Source organism: Alligator sinensis, unplaced genomic scaffold (assembly GCF_000455745.1).
Source record: "Alligator sinensis unplaced genomic scaffold, ASM45574v1 scaffold659_1, whole genome shotgun sequence".
Taxonomy (NCBI): Eukaryota; Metazoa; Chordata; order Crocodylia; family Alligatoridae; genus Alligator; species Alligator sinensis.
Window position 1 is genome coordinate 932,501 of NW_005842265.1, and position 19,275 is coordinate 951,775.

Below are 19,275 nucleotides of genomic sequence, written 5' to 3' on the forward strand. Positions count from 1 at the left end.
GGGGGGGCTTGTCCATCAGGGGGTGGGGGCAAAGGGTCAGGAGAGCTAAAAATAACCCAGTGCCAAGAAGCGGGTAGAAAAAGCGCAGCCCTGGGGCTGGGGTCAGCAGCTGGACTTTCCCAGCCCTGGGGCTGCGCTTGGAACTGTACAAAGGTCAGAACAGTTAAATCAGTCTAAAAATGGTCAACCCAATTTAAGTTGAGTGTACCTCAGAGGTAGGGTTAACTTAGATTGGGTCGACCATTTTTAAACCTATCTAACTGTCCTGAACTTCTGTACAGTTCCCACTTAGATCCACCTAACTAGTGTAAGGCCCACACCTGGGCAAACTAAGTTAGATCAGGTGGCTATTTTTAAGCTGATCAACCTCGCCCTGACCTCCCCAAATGTCTGTATGCAGCCTTAGTGATTGCTAAGTCAGGCTCAAAGTAGAGCAGTGCCAATGGAAGGGAGCTGTAAAAAGGTTTCCCACCATGGTGGGAACATGCCTCTATCACCAGGAAAACTACACCTCAGACCCAACCTGCCCTCTTTGAAGGCACCCATGCCTCCCTCAGTTCTGGGCTGTTATCTGTCTTTTGGGATGAAGTTATACAGTTCTCCCACTTCTTCACCCAGCCCTGTATTGCAGTCTACACTGTGATTAAGCTGTTACTTCAGGTGATATGACCTGGGCTCAGACCCCAAATTTGTACTTAAAGAGTTTTTCAAGCAAACTATTGCTTGCTTAGAACCAGAGCACTTAAAAGAAAATAATTATTAATACAATAGGCCACTCTGCATACATGCCTGTCTTTCCATAAGGATCACCATTCTCTGGATTGAAGGAAGTCCCAACTCCCAAATTTCCTCACCAGGGCCTCTAGGTCAGTACCTCCCTTTCAACACCTATTCATAATTGATCTACCTTTCCTCTCCTGAACCACTCCAAAACAAACTCTATCCACATTTCTGCAGGTTTCGAAACTTGCTACTTCATGTTAGCTGCTTTGTAAATATAGTAGGAGGAAATTCTCATTGGCTAAACAGGAACTAAGGAAGGGGTGTAATATGACTACACTCCGTGATGCTCTCAGTCAGCATTTCTCAACCTGTGGGTCGCGACTCAAAAGTGGGTTGCAAAAGTATATGAAAGGGTTGCACACAAACTTGAAATATGGATTCTTCTTTAAAGGAGAAAAACGTATGAAACTGTGGCTTTCCCCTTGAAGGCTGGCTGAGTTCCAGTCTGCATGGGGCTCCTGGAGCCTCCTCCTACCCCCCCACCCCTGTCCTACACATCCACCCCCCACCCCATACACTGGAGTACTAGGACCTGGGGGCTGGGGGCAGTGGATCGGGAGTGAGGGGCACTGGGTCGGGACTGGCCATCAATGCTTACAAATGGGTCCTGGTACAAAAAAGGTTGAGAACCACTGCTCTAGGTACCACAGTAATTTCAATGGCTACTTTATTACAATAACATCTTGTTATTCTCCAGGTTCCAAGCCTGGCAAGAGAGATTTTACATTTCAGACTGGAGCCTGACACATCTCTAAAAGTTTATTTAGAGTATACTAGTTCACATTCATTGTGCCACCTTCTTGCTCATCTTCCAGAGCTCCTTAATAAACTAGATCAATACAAGGAAGTCTTATGGCCCAACTGACAATAACTTCACAGCACGTGAGAGTAACTTCACATGCATCATTCATAAATTGTTACATAGCAGGTTCTCATCAACTGTGATGCAATGACCTGTTGAAACCAAGTACAGAGCAGAGGCACAATATTCTCTCCACAAAGGGCTACTACCCCCAAGTTTTAAAAATGGACAGCAAACTAAAATGAACAATGGCCATTGTACACAATGGTCCAGTTCCAGCAAAAAATACTTGCAAAATTCTGCTCACATGAATAATCCAATGGACTTCACTGGGACTAGGCAGATGTGCAAAGTTATGCATATTCTTAAGTGTTTGGCAGGGTCAGCATCTCTGCTGCTCTCTGAAATGTACTTCTTTACAGAGAAGTGTCAGGGCAAATTGGTTATTGACAATTAGGACTCATTCCCACAAGCGTGGGAATAAGAGCCAACCCCCTGCTTGGATTCAGTTACAGAAGTGGGATCTGAAACTGGAAATGAAAAGAAATCACATAAACAGGTACCTGACTCTGGTTATTCACCAAAGTTTATAGACATTGAAAACATTGTTTGTAACAAACTTTAGAAATCCCAAAACATAAAAGGCAAAACATTTATATATGTATGTGCATTTAAACAGAAAAACAAAATTCGGAACTGATCCTAAACAAACCAAAACAAATTTACTCAGTGATACAATGTAGCCATGATCTCCAGATAAAACTTAGTGATCACGAATCAAGTATCTTTTAAAATAAAGGTTGATTCATCCATTGGCCCAAAGCTTTGTTGGATGAGTTTTTTTCTGCATAGAAAAACATATCTAGGCCTCATATATTTAAGAGGAAATTAGTGTTTGGAATTAGCAGTGTAAAATACAGTCTCTGGGCTAGTTTTAAGAATAGGTGAGATATGTTTACATTTGAGTGCAATACATCATCATTACAAATCCAATTCTTTGGATGCCCATGGAATGAACAGTTTTGTGGTTTCCTGAAAGAAAATTTTCAGTTCCACCATCATTTCTAAGAGCAGCCCTCCCTCTAAAAAATTCTGTTTGTTAGCCCCAAGCGAAGGTACTCCAGGCATTTCTGGCATGGTGCAGTGTTCTGCTTCTTAGCACCAAGTGAGTCCATATTTGGCACATACCACACTGGAAGATGCTATCTACATGTTCATTTTACTGGTTTAAGGCCTTAAACCTTAAAGCCTTCCCTTGTGAGCAGAATTATTTTAACAGCTGAAATAACTTTTGGCCTCTTTAAAGGTGACTTTTTTGTGCAAAAGCAGACACTGAGAAGTAAGCAAGTTTTTTCTTTTTCAGAAGTTTAAGCAAGAGCTTCATGCTATTTCATGTCTTATTTGAAGGAAGCCATTTCTGCATATAGACTGCAAATCTCTTTAGCACTGACTTAGAAAAGGCCAGAACAATCCTATCAACTGGTAGACTGTCACAGCATCATGTACATTGGCATTTGTGTCCCCCCAACCCACCCCTTCCTGCTCCATGTTGGAGATGTACACCTGTTTCAATTCAAATGCAGGATGGATGACTGACAATGAGCTATAAGGAAGATACATTTTGATCTCACCGTACTTTTCTGGATAGCATATCAATCCACAGTTCAACCCAACTCTCTCTGGGATACACAATATGGAAAAGCCTTTCCATTTTACATATACTCTGTAGTACAGGAAAGGAAACACTGCTGCCATTTTATTAATCAGATGAAATCCCTTGTATGCCCTTACTAACTTCACTGAATTTGGACCACTCTTTTGCTTTGGGTTTCCCTAACACTGAGAGTGGAGCTAGTGTATACACTGAGTAGATTTAAAGGACCACTGTCTGGCTGGAGCCCAAGATTGACCAGCCATCTCATTCTTTGTTTACAAAAGTCAATGTGATCTTTTGCATATGTTAACAGGGAAATGGCAGTACTGTATATTACTCCCTAATATCACACTGAACAATGGTACAGGACAGAGTTTAAGGAAAGAGCTTCACCTCCTGAATCACCAAGAATAGCTGAAACAGGATTTAAGGGTTTCTTAAAACAACCCTCTAAACAAGTTGGTGAGCCTGCTGCCTTGCAGGCTGGCTTTGCTCCCTTGGGAACTCCTCAGCCAGTCCTTTAACTACAAAACATAGGCTTCAGACCAAACTAACAAACAGTAAACAAAGCTTTTAGACCATCTCTAGGTAGTAGGAAAGGCCCTTTAGCTCTGATCCACTACTGTAGCATGCCTTCTTCCCAGTAGCAAGCTTATCTGGATTCCAGGCCACCTCCTGCCCACAAACTGCTCCTTCCCCTAGCTCACTGCTTTCTTCTGTGGGTTTTTAATTGCTTGTGGTCTCTCATTAGTTAAAAACCTACAACTGGGCTTCTACAACAGGCCTGTCTGCTCCCTTGTAAAGGGCCAGACCACCCTGTTACAAACCCCAAACATGAATTAACAAGTAAATTTTTTCAAAGACGCTTAACAGACTTAGGAGTTCAAATCCCATTTTTACAAGCAACTTTAAAAATGACATACCCTTTCAGACATTTCAGTCATCACAATCAGAAGTTACTCAAGAGGAGACACAGAGGAGACACTTACTATACATGGGATACAATGGAACTGCATTATTGCAAAAAGCTGCCACCTACAAACATTTTTTCCCATAAGGATAGTTGAACTTCTTCAATGTAGAGCACATTTGAATAGAAGGATTCACTCTCAAGTATACCTCCCCATTCATGGTCACATAATACACCAACAGAAAAGAAAGTAAAATTGCTTAGATGGAAAAGTGTTTAATGTATTTTATTTCTCTTTTAATGGGATTAGCACATGGAAACATGAAGAAGGCCAGTATCATCTGACTGGCAAGGTCTTCATATGCTAGAAGTGTATGATCCATAGTCTGAGAACCATGGTCATCTTAGTTGTTATACGTAAAGGCAACAAACATTTTTTCATGTGTTTAAGGATTGGCAATGTCTTTTCAAATTGCAAAAATTATAGATGCACATTTATTTTTCACCTCAACTAGGCCTCAAACAAGCAGGCACTGGACAAGTTGCTGAAGTCCCAAATTCACATATTCTCATTAAATATAGGCATGCTTATAACAGCCTATCTACCTTTACGTTACCCCAGATAAACTCTGAATCTGGAACACAAACAAAATCAGCAAAGATTGCCAAGCATCTACCACAGACATTTCTTTCAAAAATGTTTTTACTTCAGAGAAAGGCACAGTATTGCTCATTTTAGAGGAAAGTGCAAGAGTGTTAGACTACAAAGGATCATTCTGTTCTTTGTTCACCCACAGTTCAGTTTACAGAGTCACATATAGCACCAGAGATATTTCCAATAAGCTTTATAATAAATGTGCCAGGAAAATCAGCAAATTCTAGACACAAACATCTCCAGAGACAGTAAACATAAGATGCAGACAGAAGTGAAAATTTTCGCCTGATCTGACCACAAAAAGCAGTTTATAGCTGTGACCAAACACAAGTGCATGGCTGCAAACAGCTTCAAAAATGGCCTATCAGGTAAAAATCTGACCCCTCACAAAATGTAGACGTTACAAAATGCAGTCTTTTGCAACTTGTGTCTGTGGAGCTCCCAGCCTGTCACTGTTTTCAGGATGGAAGTGCGGGGGAAAGGGATCAGAAGGAATTTAGTCTGGGGGGGGGGTTTCAGCCCCCCCAGAGGGTGGGGCAGGTGTATTGAAGCTTCCCCGAAGTGGGGGGGGGTCCAATTCACCCACCCCACCCTTCAGCACCAGCTGGGGAGCCCCAAGAATGAGCTCCCTCTGCTGCCTTTTCCCCCCTCCCCCCACTGAAAACAGCAAGCATTGGCAGAAAGTCCTGGCCATTGATACGGGAACCTGGCTACAAGCTCCCACCTGGCAACTAGATTTCCCTCCCCCCGGAACTGACAGTGAACTTCTGTTTGGTCTGGGGTAATGCTGTAACTCAGAAGGCTTTGTAAAAATCGTTCTAAGTTATAGCTGGGAGCTGCAGTTCTGTCTGCATCCATAGGATATGGACAGATATGCATTTAGAGTGCTCCAAATCATGCTTTCAAATGTGTATCAGCGCCAAGCTTCAGTGCCTTGCAGGCATGAAGCCCCAACCAGAGTGCTTCAAAATGGCTGCATGGGCATTTAGTGGTAGCACTCCCCAGCCAGAGGGCTCAGAGCAGAAATCCCAGAGTGTTACTCAACATTTCACCTCTGGAGGTTCCTGAGGTCAACTGAGCACTCACTGGTTGTCCACCCTGCTCTCTGACCCCCAGAGAGGGGTGGAATGGGCTGGAGTGGGGTGCAGAGCACAGTAGGATATGGGAGGTCAGAGCAATCCCCATTCTGCTCCACTGAAGGGTGAAGATGTTTCATAAAGTGCTTGAAAAGGTGTTCCTCCTTTTTTGAGGGCCACTTCTGAAGCTCTTCAGCCATTTTTTAAGTGCTTCTTGGGTGTGGACATCTGTACCTTCACTGTCTGGGGTGCTTCAGAGGTACCTGGAATGCTTCAAACAGCACAACTGCACACAACCATAAAAGCACTAATTCCTTTTTACCCCTAATCTGATGCAGACATTTTACATCAGGGCAGAGTTACTGTAATGTGGATGTAAAATGCTAGTGTTCTGATTTATAAACATTTTACCCTTGGTTTCTACTACTGTAAGTGGCTAAAAAGACAGAGAGAATCAGGCCATTGGTATAGAAAATTCCTCATTTATAAAGTTGAGCTATATCACTGATGCCAACCAGCTTGGTAGGCAGGTAAAGTTAAGAGTGATGGGGAAGAAGAAAATTCACAGTTAACTGCATACATGATCATTAGGGGAATTCATTATACAGTGTAGAAAGGTAATGAGTTACAGCTGCATCTAGTAACTCCCTCCAGAGCTTTCTCCCACACCTCTTAGCATAATAGATCTGCCTCACCAAAGCAGGCCAGCCTACTTCCCAGTTGACTGTTAGCTATCAAATAGACAACTGACCAGCCACCAAAACTGTATTTCAGCTCCAAAGTGCTTTACATACAACCAGATGAAAAGGATCACATAATCAGAGCTGTTTTCCCTTTTAAAAAGAGCTAAGTACATACCGAGCTTAATTCACCATGTGCAGACACTCAAAAAGCAGCTGAGGAAAACATACTTGACAGATTCTCTCTGAAGCAGTTCCATCATGTATGGAGCACCACAGCTTTGCTTCTGCCGCTTTCCTTGCAAATATGAAAATGGAATGGAGTGAGGAAGCTTTCCCACACATGGAAGGGGAGAATCCCCCAAAAATGAGTATGGGAAAGATAAAAGACAGAAAGAGATAAAAAGGGAGTGGTAAGAAAGGTTGAAGGAAGAGTGAAAGAGAAAAGAGGGTAAAGAAATAAGAAAGAGTGAGCAAGAGAAATGAGGCGAGAGGAGAACTGGGGAAACACATCTATTTACTTTCCTATGTTGATACCCTGCATCACAGTACCTAAAAGAACAATCATGAACAAACAAAACACAGGATGAAGAGAGGCAAAGAAAGAAATAGCAGGAATAAAACAGAAGACAAAAACAGCAGTGGATCCCAACTTTAGTGCCCTAACTATTCTTACCCAATTACAATTCATTGGGCATCAGGCTTTGGAGAAAGGGTATCTGGAAGAGCATTTGGACAGCTCATTGACCTACTATGACCAAGATTCACCACAAGCTCCACCTATGACCAGAAAGGAACTGAATGGGCCTTTATAAAAGTTTACCAATCCTCCTCATCCCCTCCAAAACAAAAGACAACCAAGAGTGAATGCAACTTTGACAGCCAAACGTGAATGACGAAGCAAATGATAAAGACTCATCAACCTGCAGGATAGAATTTAACTTGCATATGGGGTTATTTTGCCCCCACATTAGTGAAACAGATTCCATAGTTTGCCATGTTAATGATTTGCATAAAACCACCCACTACATATAATGGATACTGACTGGACAGGAGGACTGGACAGGTTAATGAGGGCTGCTATATGAGAGGTACCATCAACCATTCTTCTAGGCTTCAGAAATTCTACATGAGGACAGTTCAGCTGTCTGTGGCAATGCATTTTTTAGTGACTGAACAGTGGAAACAGCTTGTTTCCAGGCTGCTTAGAGAAACAGGATACACTCTTTAAAGCATGGACAGCATAGCATCTCCTCTACAAAGCCATTATCTTGAGTCTCCAAGTGAACAGGAGTTCTCATTCCCAGTGTCTCACACCAGGATACTGCTACAAGCCTACTTTAATAATTCACATACATTCTGCTATTTTCTTTGACTCAAAGCTATCATTCATTTAGTGTCTGGTGCATAAGCTTTGTCCTTCAAATAAATCAATCAGGTGATTGTTAGTCTGTTTTAAAGCATTATCATTGCTCCGAGGACTTGCATACAATAGAGCCAAGTCAGCATATACCAACAGATGATCTGATCCAGAACTCAAATGTGACCTGTAACCATGACAGAGTGAATTCCTCAATAGGAAATGGTTAGAGGGGCATTCATTAAAATATTTTAAAATGGACTTCCCACCTGAAGTCCAAGCAGACTAGTTGCTGCTTTGCCCAAACACCTCAGAATATAAACAAAGAAGCCTTGACAATCTGATGGGAGGCAAGGAAAGATACATTGTGAAATAACATAACATATCAATAGTCCTTTCCATTCATACCATTTACCACATGGAAAAATATATTTACTTAATTAATATATTTAATACAGCTTCAGAGAACAGCATCACAGAAATGCAGAGCTGGAAGCAGGAGTGACTGGTGCCTCCTGAGTCTGGAGGGGCACAATTTGTGGGCAGGCCCAAACCAAAACCCCCATATCCACTCCTATACTTCTGTGCCACAGCTTAGTGCCCCCCCCCACAACTGCTCAACACACTACCAGTCTGCACAGCAAAAAAACGACTCCGTCCTGAGCAGTGCTGAGTCAGGGACCAATCTCAGGCGGGGCACGTGCCCTCCCTACCTGTCGCCTATGCCTGGAACGGACCTCAGGAGGTCATCTAGTCCAGCTCCCTAGTCACAGTAGGATCATCCCTGTCTAAACAAGCCCAGGCAAATGTCTGTCTAACCTGTTCTTAAAAACATCCAGGGATAGAGGTTGCACAGCCTCTCTGGGTAACCTTTTCCAATGTTTAATCTCCCTTGTACTGAAAAAGGTTTTCTTAATGTCCAACCTAAACTTCCCTTGCTGTAAATTAAGACAGTTATTCCTAGTCCGACCCCCTGTGACCACAGAGACTAGTTTCTCTCCATCCTTGTTATAATCACCCTCCAGGTATTTGAAGACTGGCATCAGAAGAGTTGCATCTTACTAGGTGTTTGCTTATCACAGTCCTGTCAGGAGCCCACGTATGTAAATGTATGCATCATAAAACACACCAACAGATGAAAAGACATTTTCAGATTATCTTCAGACAACAAAAGACTTCAGCGCTCCACTTTTGGGTAACTGCAGTGGACCATAAGTCGTACTGTAAGACACAAGACCTAATGGGAAGAGTTTTTCATCATTCAACAAGAAAATACCCTCCCCCTCACTGAGGGTCACTTTCCCTAAAGTTAGAGTTATTACTCCTATAGAATTATTAAGAAACTTAATTTGTCAAACATACCACAAGCTTTCACTATACAGTTAATGGGCACTGATAATGCAGGTGCTACCTCAATGAGACAACCTCAGTTTTCCACTTTTTAAAGCCCTTCCATAATTATATTCTTTGTATGTGGGCTGCTGAAAGGAATGTACATATGATCTCATGTCGGGACTACCTGCTGGAAGCATCTGGCTTGATCTACATGGTCTAAGTCCTCCTCCAGACCTCTACACCTATGTCTCAAATCTTAGGGTAAAATTCTAAAAAGCCAGTAGTGACATGTGGAGATACCAAAGATCCACACAGCATTGCACTGTGGAGCCATCTAAGTCTTATCACCAATTTTTGAGGGCACTTTTAGAGAAAACAAAATTACTCTTTATTTAAAGAGAATAAATTGCTCATTAATTTTCATCTTATACTGACACGCTTGAGACAGCTACATTTTGAAAGCAGACTTTTAAAACCATTTTGTCTTAGCCTACAAGTTAAAAGGTACTGGAGAATCATCATCTTGTCAATTTGAGAAAAGGAAATTCTACCCCCACTACACACAAACCATTTTAAAATAACAGTATTAAGATGGAAGCTTCTTTAAATAGGACAGCATCAATTATCTCTCTCAGTAACTGAGATGCTTAGTTTTGAAATGTTATGCACCTACAGATAAACATTACCACAATAACTCATCTGCATTTTTCTTAAAATTGGTAATGTAGAATTCTTGCCCCATATCAAAGCGTGGCTCATTGTTAAAGGCAAGGGCTTGGTTTGAAGAGAAGAGGCATAGTGACTGCACTGACAGCTTCACTAACTGCCAGATATAACATTGTTCAATTATTCCACCGCCCCCACTTTCCCATAATTCTTGAGCAAGGCAGAATGTGGCAGTTAGTATTTGAAGCATTTTATAATGTAGTGCTGTGGAGAACCATGTTCCTGTACTCACCACCCAATTTTAGAATTTAAGAGGGAAATATGCATGCCAGTGTTCTCCAATTTCAGACCAACAGCACAGCCCCATAAACTTCTTCTCAAAATTGCTGCAAAGGAAGGATTAGAAATACAACTAAGTACTCATCCCACTACATAAGCTGTCAGGGTAGGAGCACCTTATCAGACACCTGGGCTCCTCACACATCTCAGATATTATTCTTCTCTTCCCTAAAATAAGTAAAGTGCTTCTTGGCATGAGTAAAACAAACACAGATATTAAATGCCCAGTTTAAAAAAAATGGGAACTGCTGCTGGCATGCAGTACCTAAGAATAGCCCGCATGGCTTTGTTTGAGACAGAAAGGCTGCTACTCCGTTGCTCTTCAGGTGATGTGGGATGGCATGAATTCCAGGTCCCTTTCTGAGCAAAGCGGTGCTTTCCATTTTCCCTGCTGGACAAAGGAATCTGCAGCGAAGCCGATGAAGAAGCCGCAGGCTGCCATGCGAATCTCTGATGGACCCTGCCATTCCTCCTGATTAGTCAACGAATTGAGAAGCACAAAAAAGGGAGGGGAAGGAAAACCTTGTAAGAAGTGGTCCTTTTGTTTCATGTCTACTCCATCATAAGGCAGCATCTTGGAAATTCATGACATATTAATGTCTTAATGCAAAATAAAATCTCATTTACTACAATGTGCCAAGTTGTGACCAAATACTGGGCATCACAGGTAAATAGCTAGTAGCAATTTGTAACTAATGAAAGAGCAAGAGCACCTCAGATGACAGAATATGAGTAGTATTAAACTTTCCTCCAGACCATGAGAGGAGGAGAAACTATGCAGTGTATTTCACAACAGTTATATTTTGTGGCAGCTGCCTTGCTGAATAAACCAATTCAAACAAGCATAGGCCTAGGGATAGGAGAGCAAGTCTTGGCAGTACTTGAGAACCTGCAGCCTCCCTTTTGCCCCTTAAAAGTCACACATAGACAGTCATACACTGCTATACTAGAGCACAATACAATATCTAAGTATTAGGGGTGTGCGAAACAGGCCACATTCAACTCGGATTCAGCTCGAACTGGGGGACAGTGATTCAATTCATTGATTCAGATCACTGTCCCAATTCGATTCGGCTGAATTCAAATCTGAAGATTTGATGCTGATAAGGAGAATCAGCGATTCTCCTTAGAAACAGCTTTAAATGTTTTTTCTACATACCTCGAGGTACCAGGTGTGGCTTGTGAATGCTGCGATGCTGGGGCAGATGGAGCATCCCACAGGAGCGTGGGGGGCCCCCTGCATGCTCAGCAGGGAACCCAGAAGTGGACCGGAAGTACTTACTGGTCCACTTTCAGGTCCGCCACTGAGCATATGGGGGACCCCCCCACACACACACACACCCGGGGTCCCCCTGCAACCCAGCTCAGCAATCAACTGCAGGGGGACCCCGGGTGCCCCCCCAGACCCAGGAGGCACCAGTCACCGAGCCAGGGGGCGGGGTCCCACGCGCACTCCCTGGTAGACCCAGAAGTGGACTGGAACTGCTTCCACTCCACTTCCGGGTCCGCTACCAAGCTCACGGGGGAACCCCCCTGCGCTCCCATAGGGTGCTCCATCTGCCCCAGCACCTCAGTATTCACGAGCCACTTGGTACCTTGAGGTATGTAGAAAAAACATTTAAAGCTTTGTCTATGTCTGAATCATCTAATCTTTCCAAATCTCTCCAAATTGGTTTGGAGGGTTCCAATCCGATTCAGAGAGATTAAAGGGTCTCCTGATTCAATTCAGATTTGGAGATTCGGCCGCTGAATCAGGCTTAATTTCTGCCAAATCGAATTAGCGACCGAAGTTTCTCACAGTCCTACTAAGTATAGCACATCTGGGCCATGGAGCCTCATTCTCATCAGGTTAGTGGCCTAGATATGACAATTCTTTAATATCACTGAAGTACGATAATATTTAGGGACTACTGGATGTGAGGAGAAGGAAAGGAAAAGAGGCACAGAAAACCATCACATCATTTTTAGCCATTCAGCTCCTGAAAATTCACATAACACATGAGAAATATTATCACTGCAAGCAGGAACAGATCCAGGGAGGGTACAGTCACACTCCCTTTGGATTCCTGGTCCACCCAAAGTTAAAACCAACTGCCTAAAAGTGGCAGCAGCATTTCTATTCAGACAGCAGTGAGGGAGTCACTTGACTTCATGTTTCATTATAATTGACTTCATTCCTTCTAAACTCTTCATGCCATGTGTGTTAAAGACCCTTTCTCTTTTTTAATAGTCTTGATGTTCAACTAATCAAGCTATTCTTTCTTTTGAAATTCTGCTGTCTGTTAGATGCTTCTGATGTAGCTGCCATTTCCATGAACCTGTAGAGTGTTTTTAACTCTAGCTAAAGATATTAACTCAGATGTGGAAATAATTTTCAGTGAAGTTCAAGACTGCTAGATTTAGTTTTATAAATCTTAAAGAGATATACATTTAATTCCAATGGCTACGCAACTAATGAAACAACATATTTTGATTATTTTTTCCTGAGTTTGTTGTGGTTTTTATACATAATATATGATATAGTAAATTACTGAACATTCCAATACAATTTGATTTTAAACTGGATAATATAGTACTATGCCCCTAACATACTAGCAAAGATTCTAGTTTCTTTTTACCCAGTGAAAAATAGGTGTTGTGTTACATGCAATGATGCACTACACCATCTGCCCCTTTTCAAAATTCTAGATCTGCCCATGTCTGCAAGCATGGTTTATGCCATTCCCTGTGAATCTGTAACTGCACAAAATAGTGTGCCACTGACCAACCATGAATTAACGCAGGTAAGAAAAAGAAGAAATACCCTACTAGTGCATCATCCCCTAAACTACTAGGAGTACAGGAAGAAGCCAGAGGGCTTCCTGTAAAGTTTTATCCAACCCCATTGAAGTGAGTGGAAAGAGATGAAATATGAGATGCAGTACAGGAATGCATAAAGCATTATACATACACACGTCATAACACATATATCTCATGCTCAGAGTTTGCAGGCGAGCTGGACACAGCAGCTTCTTTTATTACCGCCTTCTCTTTAATACGTAAGGAGGCACCAAATTACTGACATAATTAGGAGGATTCTATAAGGGGGCTTGAAAATTTTTTATTTTTCTTCAGTAAGTACAGATAGCTGCTAATTTCTCCAGTCACATAAAAACTAATAAAGATTACCTATTTAATAAATGGAAATTTACAAAAAAGGAGAAAAGTAAAAATGGCACTGCTTGAAGGATCAAAAGAGTTCCAAAGCAGCAATTATAATACTTAAAAATAGTACAGAAAAATAATCAAATTTGACTGTAACACCAAAACCTATATCAAACTACACTTCTGTAATTATGACTTTGTGACACACTGGTTAACAATGGGGAGGAGGGTTTGTTTTGGGGGGGTTTTTTGGAGGGGTAACTTTTTTAGGGGTTTTTTTAGTTTTTTTTCCTGTGAGTGCAGAAAGCTTAGCAAATAAGTTTTTAAAATATTTTGATATTCCTAGGCAAAATTCAACCAAAAAATAAAATACAAAATCCTTTCAACATTAGCTGCTTTTAGAAAATCAGTTCCCCACCTGAAGTTAACCTTGTCTATTCAACCTGTACAGGAAGAGTACCAGGCGAAAACATAACAAAAATAAAGTACAGACAGGAACACTGGCTCTGTTGAAGTCAAGGGGAGTTGTGCCACTAACTTCAACAGGACCAGAACTTCATTCATAGTGTTATAGACATGTTAATATATATTCTACATATATAGGTGTTAATATTTGAGAAACTGTTACTTACAGTTTGAGACCACTGCAGGAAAGGGAAAAGAAGTCATAGACTAAGCACACACCAAACACAGTGATTCCAGTTTCTTTCACCAGCATTGCACAGGTCCCAAGAAACAAACTAAGCAGCAAGAAGAAGGGAGAGGCAGTGGGAGGGAAATGTTCCCCAACATAAAGCTGATCCACACTCCTGCAGAGCAAATATGATGTACAGATTTTAGTTCCTTTTTAAAAGTTATTTTCATATTTATTAAAAGTGCTCACACATATTCCAAGTACATGTAAATATTTTTAGAAGATCACATATATATATTAAGGAATTACCCACATGTATTGAAACTGCTTTTCAAACTTCTTCTGATAAATTAAGAATGGTTTAGAAAAAAGGATATTAATTAAACTAAAAGAAAGAACATAAAAAATGTGGGAAGCAGAAGATCCATGAAAGAAGTACTAAAAAGGACAAATGAGGAAGGCAGAACAAGTGGAAGGTATGACACCAGGAAAATTAAAGATGTTTGCTTTCCACTAGTTTGGGCTCATGCTGATTTTCTCTAGGAAGTGACAGAACGCTCACAGTCTGGGGGTGAAACATTCACCCATCTACACCTTCCTAAGTCAGAGACAAATCCTAACTGTTACAAAGTGCAAGACATTTGACTCATGGGGACAGAGGAAGGCCATACATAGGCCATCACCAATCTTTGAACTTCCTGGAAAAATGGCACTAAGGTTTTATAGCAAACAACTCAAGGGAGGGAAGAGGGCATTATTCTATTACATAATAAAGAATGGCATCACCTAGCATGTTCCTAAATGTAACAGAAATTTCAGAAGAGACGTCCCTCCAGCACTTTAAGCCAGGTTCTACGTATACTGGGACAATTATGAATTTAAGCCCTGCTGTTGCCAACAGCTCTGAGACTAAGCACTATGCTAAAAACTATGCTTGGGGGGCTGGGGCGCATGACTTCTGAGGAGAGGCTGAGGGAACTGGGTTTATTTAATCTAAAGAAGAGAAGGCTGACAGGGGACTTAATAACAGCCTTTAACTACCTGAAGGGTGGTTACAAAGAGGATGGATCTAGACTGTTCTCAGTGGTGACAGATGACAGAACAAGGAACAATGGTCTGAAGTTACAGCAAGAGTGGTTTCGGTTGGATATTAGGAAAAACTCTCTCACTAGGAGGGTGGTAAGGCACTGGAACAGTTTACCTAGAAAGGTGGTGGAATCTCCATCCTTGGAGGTTTTTTAAGGCCCGGCTTGACAAAGCCCTAGCTGAAATTATCCAGTTGGGGATAGTCCTGCTTTGAGCAGGGAGTTGGACTAGATGACCTCCTGAGGTCCCTGCCAACCCTAATTTTCTATGACTCTATGTCTTCCATGCAGTTCAGGCAGAGAATTCCTGCAACTCCAAAGGAAATTAATTTTGTTAGGAGGGGAAAAAATCCAAGATTCTCAGTGAGCTTCATAATTGCAGTACTTGTTTCAAAAGGATGCAAGTTACTGCTGTTCACTTGGTGTACAAAGATTTTACCAAAGTTTAAAATATTCTCAGCAACTATGGACCAGTGCTGCAAACCCATACTGGTGTGAGTACTGCTGTAAGCTTCAATGGGTTTATTCATCTAAAGGTTTGCAATGTCAGGCTCTTTCTTTTAAAAATCACTGCCAGGACTAAAAGCTCTTTTAGGCACACAGTGGTAGAGTGCAGGGGTTTTGTCAGCTTTAAATGAACTGCGCACACTACAGTGGTAGAGTACAGTGGCAGAGTGCAGGAGTTTTGTCAGCTTTAAATGAAATATGCTTGTCAAGATTTTGAGCATATTTCACCCTGCCTCCAATGTCTCAACATTTAATATCAAAGTTCCATACCTATTATAGGAGAGAAAAGCCAACAGAAATAGTAGACAAGCTAAGACATCTGCTCTGCCTACAATACCGGTTACCTAAGGGGGGAAAAAACAAACAAGATAAAGTTTATAACCCAAAGGTCACATAATAATCAATGCAGAGACAGAAAAAAAAATGCAATCACTAATTTGATGAGTATGAGAGTTTTTTTCAAGCTTTGTTGGCAACTTTCACTATAACTAGTCGTATTACAAAATTTTTGGCATTCTACTTCAGAAAGATCTAGAAACTGCACATACAGGAAATTAAAGCCCTTTGAAGCTTTTGCTTTTTTAAGGTAACTTAATTATGTAATCTTCAATGCTCCAGCATTTTCTTTAAACTCCCCAAGTTCTGAGCTAGACAAAAATAAATGCAAAGCTTGCCTACTCTAAAATCTCTCTTATACAACAGTACTGTCTAAGGGAGCTTGGCTGATTAGCTCACATGAGACAACACAGGAGGTAACTGTAAATCTCATGGCTCTGTTGTTAAAGTAATCTCTTCTAAAAAATTCTGAGCCTTTTCAGTCATTTCAATCTCACTCATTTACGACAGCTCAAGTACAATGAAGTACAATGTTGGTGGTATCTTAACTAGACATATAATTGTCTATGCAGAAACATAAGAACTTTTATTCTCATTTGAAAAGAGAAAAGCACCTATTTTATCTTCATGAGAATGAAAATAAATCTGTTGCTAGAATGGTTATTTTAAAGCATGTAAGATTTTGATACTTTGCTGTTTCTTATAACCAACAGCAGAAAAAACGTAACAAAGCAGCAACAGGAGCTAACACACTATAATTTTATTTTGAAGCTTATTAAATGAAAGACTTTCCCTAAATCTATTCTAACCTTTTAAATTAAAAAGGCAATGAGAATAAATTCATGAGTCATATAACACCCATGATACACATGAAAATGTTTTTACTATCTTGTTTAGAATGTATGCAAAGTTACATTAGGCATAACTTGGGACCCTTTTTTGTTCAGAAATTAAAGACTATGGAAAAAATGGGGAGAACCAATGTCTCAGCAGGACGGATGTCTCACCAAGCATTCTGGTTTTGAGAGACAGTGGGGCTTCACATTTTTTCCCCTCCAACTGAAGGACTATGTTTGTATTTCTAGCCTCTCTGCTTAGGTTGTTAATGAGAATCACAGTTAGAGCTACAGTAGAAAGATAGCAAGTATTAACTCCAAAATAACTGACAGGGGATGTTAAGAATAAATGAACATGATAGTGGTTTTGCTGTTAACCATTCAAAGCATGCATCGCATTAAGTCATGGCAAATAGTATATCCTATATTTCTTTAAAAGTTTTATTTAAGTGTAACATGCATTTCTTTTTAGCTTCTCTCTCTCTGTTTTATGGATCATATACTTACAGCTTCTGTGTGAATGGGATGCACAGCAAAGAACAGAGCTGTGACAAAGGCAAGTCGACAGTCCTTGAATACAGCTTTGTCACAAGTATACATCAGCACAACAGTCACTAGACAGTGTAAAATTACATTCACTGCATGGAAATAGAATGGGTTCATACCAGCCAGTAATATGTTTAGCCTGTAAGGAAACAAACAAAACCTTAATGAATATAACCAGACCATGGAATCCTTGTAATGGCAGAACATCATTTAGACACATTAGAAGACTGCAACCAGACAAAAAGCAGAGTTTAGATGAAGAGCTGTTAGATTAATTAGGGGAAATTGCTCAGAACATCTGGTTAAAACTGAATAAAAAGAAACTAGTTTTCCTACTTTGCTTTTAAAATTTGTGGCTGAATTTGTTAAGTTTCATCCACACAGAAGTAAGAGACTGACATCACAGATGCAAGCCAAGCCTCTTGTAGTTATGTGATGTTTCACTTCCCCCTACAGCAGGAGTGTGCAATTATTTGGGCCCAAAGACTACTTGGGGAGTTTTGGTGAGCTGTCATGGGCCAGGTCAGCAACCCTCCCACCACCCCAACAGCTCACCAAAACTCCCTATGCGTTGGGCTGGGTGGCCGGGATGGGGCCGTGGACAGGCAGGGAGCAGCATCCGGGAGCAGGATGGGCAGACAGGGCCAGGGCTGAGATTGCGGGGCCCTGACAGTGAAGGGCCCAGGGCGTTGCCATGATCTGCTCCCTGCATGCCCCTGAGACGGGCACCAGTTCCATGGGCAAGGGCAGATTGCAGCTCTGTGCCAGGCCCCATCCCCACGCTATCACTACCCAGCAAGAAGACCAGCCAGGACCTACACAGGCCAGGCATGCAGACAAGATGGGGCTGTGGATAGGCAGGAAGCTGCATCCAAGAGAGGGACAGGCAGGCAGGGCCAGGGCGAGAATTGGGGGACAGTGATTGGGGCCAGGACCCAAAGTAGAGCCGTGATCTGCTCCTTGTGCAACCCTTTGCCCATAGAACTGGTGCCTGTCACTGGGTCATGCAAGGACTGGATCACAACTCCACCCTGGACCCCAGATCTGCACTGTCAACACCCTGCAATCCAGGACCCAGCCCCACCCGCCACTGGATGCAGCTCCCTGACCACTCACATCCCCATCCCATCCGGCTGCCTGCATGCTCTGCCTGCGTGGGTTCTGCCCCAGCAGATGCGGATCAGATGGACCAGGGTGCCCAGGCAGTTGGGCCAGGTCCAGCACTAGCGACAACTGGAAGAAGCCGCCGCCATCAGGGCTGCTAAGAAGCAGAGTCCAGCTGCTGCCCTGCCCTGGCCCCACTGCATGCCTAGGGGCAGTGGGACCAGCTGCACACACCATGGCCTGAGCTACCCTCCATTCTTGAGCCGGGTAGGGCCAAGGGACCTGCTACAGGCCAGACAAAATCCCTTGGTGGGCCAGATCCAACCCATGGGCTGTATTTTGCCCACCCTGGTCCTACAGCAACAAGAGTAGTTCAACATGAGATATGCAACAACTCTGGTCTTTCAGTGCTGGCACCTCCACAGCAGTCTAAGCCGGGGCGGGTAATTATTTCGGGTGGAGGGCCACTTATTGAGTTTTGGCAAGCTGTCGAGGACCGCATTGGTAGCCATGACCCTTGACAGGCGCCCCACCCCCTGGTCACCATCTTGTGACTGAAAGTCCCGCCCCTTAACCCCTGACTTTTGCCACCACAAGTCCCTCCCCTTGCCCCCAGAAGTACTCCTTTCAGCAAGGGGTTTTGCCATCTCAGAACCAGAAAAATACCAAATTATATTCTAAAGAATTGAAAATCTACAACATTCATTAATTTGATTTCAAAAAATATTTTTGTCCTGATTTACATGTGTTTGTATAGTATACACAGAGGTGATTGCAAAATAGCTTAAACTGAAGCTTACGCTTGTATATTGTGGAGGAGGGC

The 19,275-nt window shown here is 42.1% G+C and overlaps 1 protein-coding gene across 6 annotated transcripts in view; it reads right to left on the reverse strand.

The window, feature by feature from the left end:
• The window catches only part of TMTC1 (transmembrane and tetratricopeptide repeat containing 1), a 257,444-nt gene that overhangs the window by 216,569 nt on the left and 21,600 nt on the right, over positions 1 to 19,275 (reverse strand). For 5 of the 6 annotated variants that reach the window (XM_025209059.1, XM_025209058.1, XM_006027760.3 and 2 more), the window contains 4 exons: positions 17,310 to 17,487; positions 15,901 to 15,974; positions 14,037 to 14,213; positions 10,526 to 10,732 (listed from right to left, as the gene is read on the reverse strand). In XM_025209059.1, coding sequence (XP_025064844.1) covers positions 10,526 to 10,732; positions 14,037 to 14,213; positions 15,901 to 15,974; positions 17,310 to 17,487 — 636 coding nt within the window. Of the gene's footprint in view, positions 1 to 10,525; positions 10,733 to 14,036; positions 14,214 to 15,900; positions 15,975 to 17,309; positions 17,488 to 19,275 lie in introns of those variants that run through there. The other variant, XM_025209061.1, reaches the window with a different exon arrangement.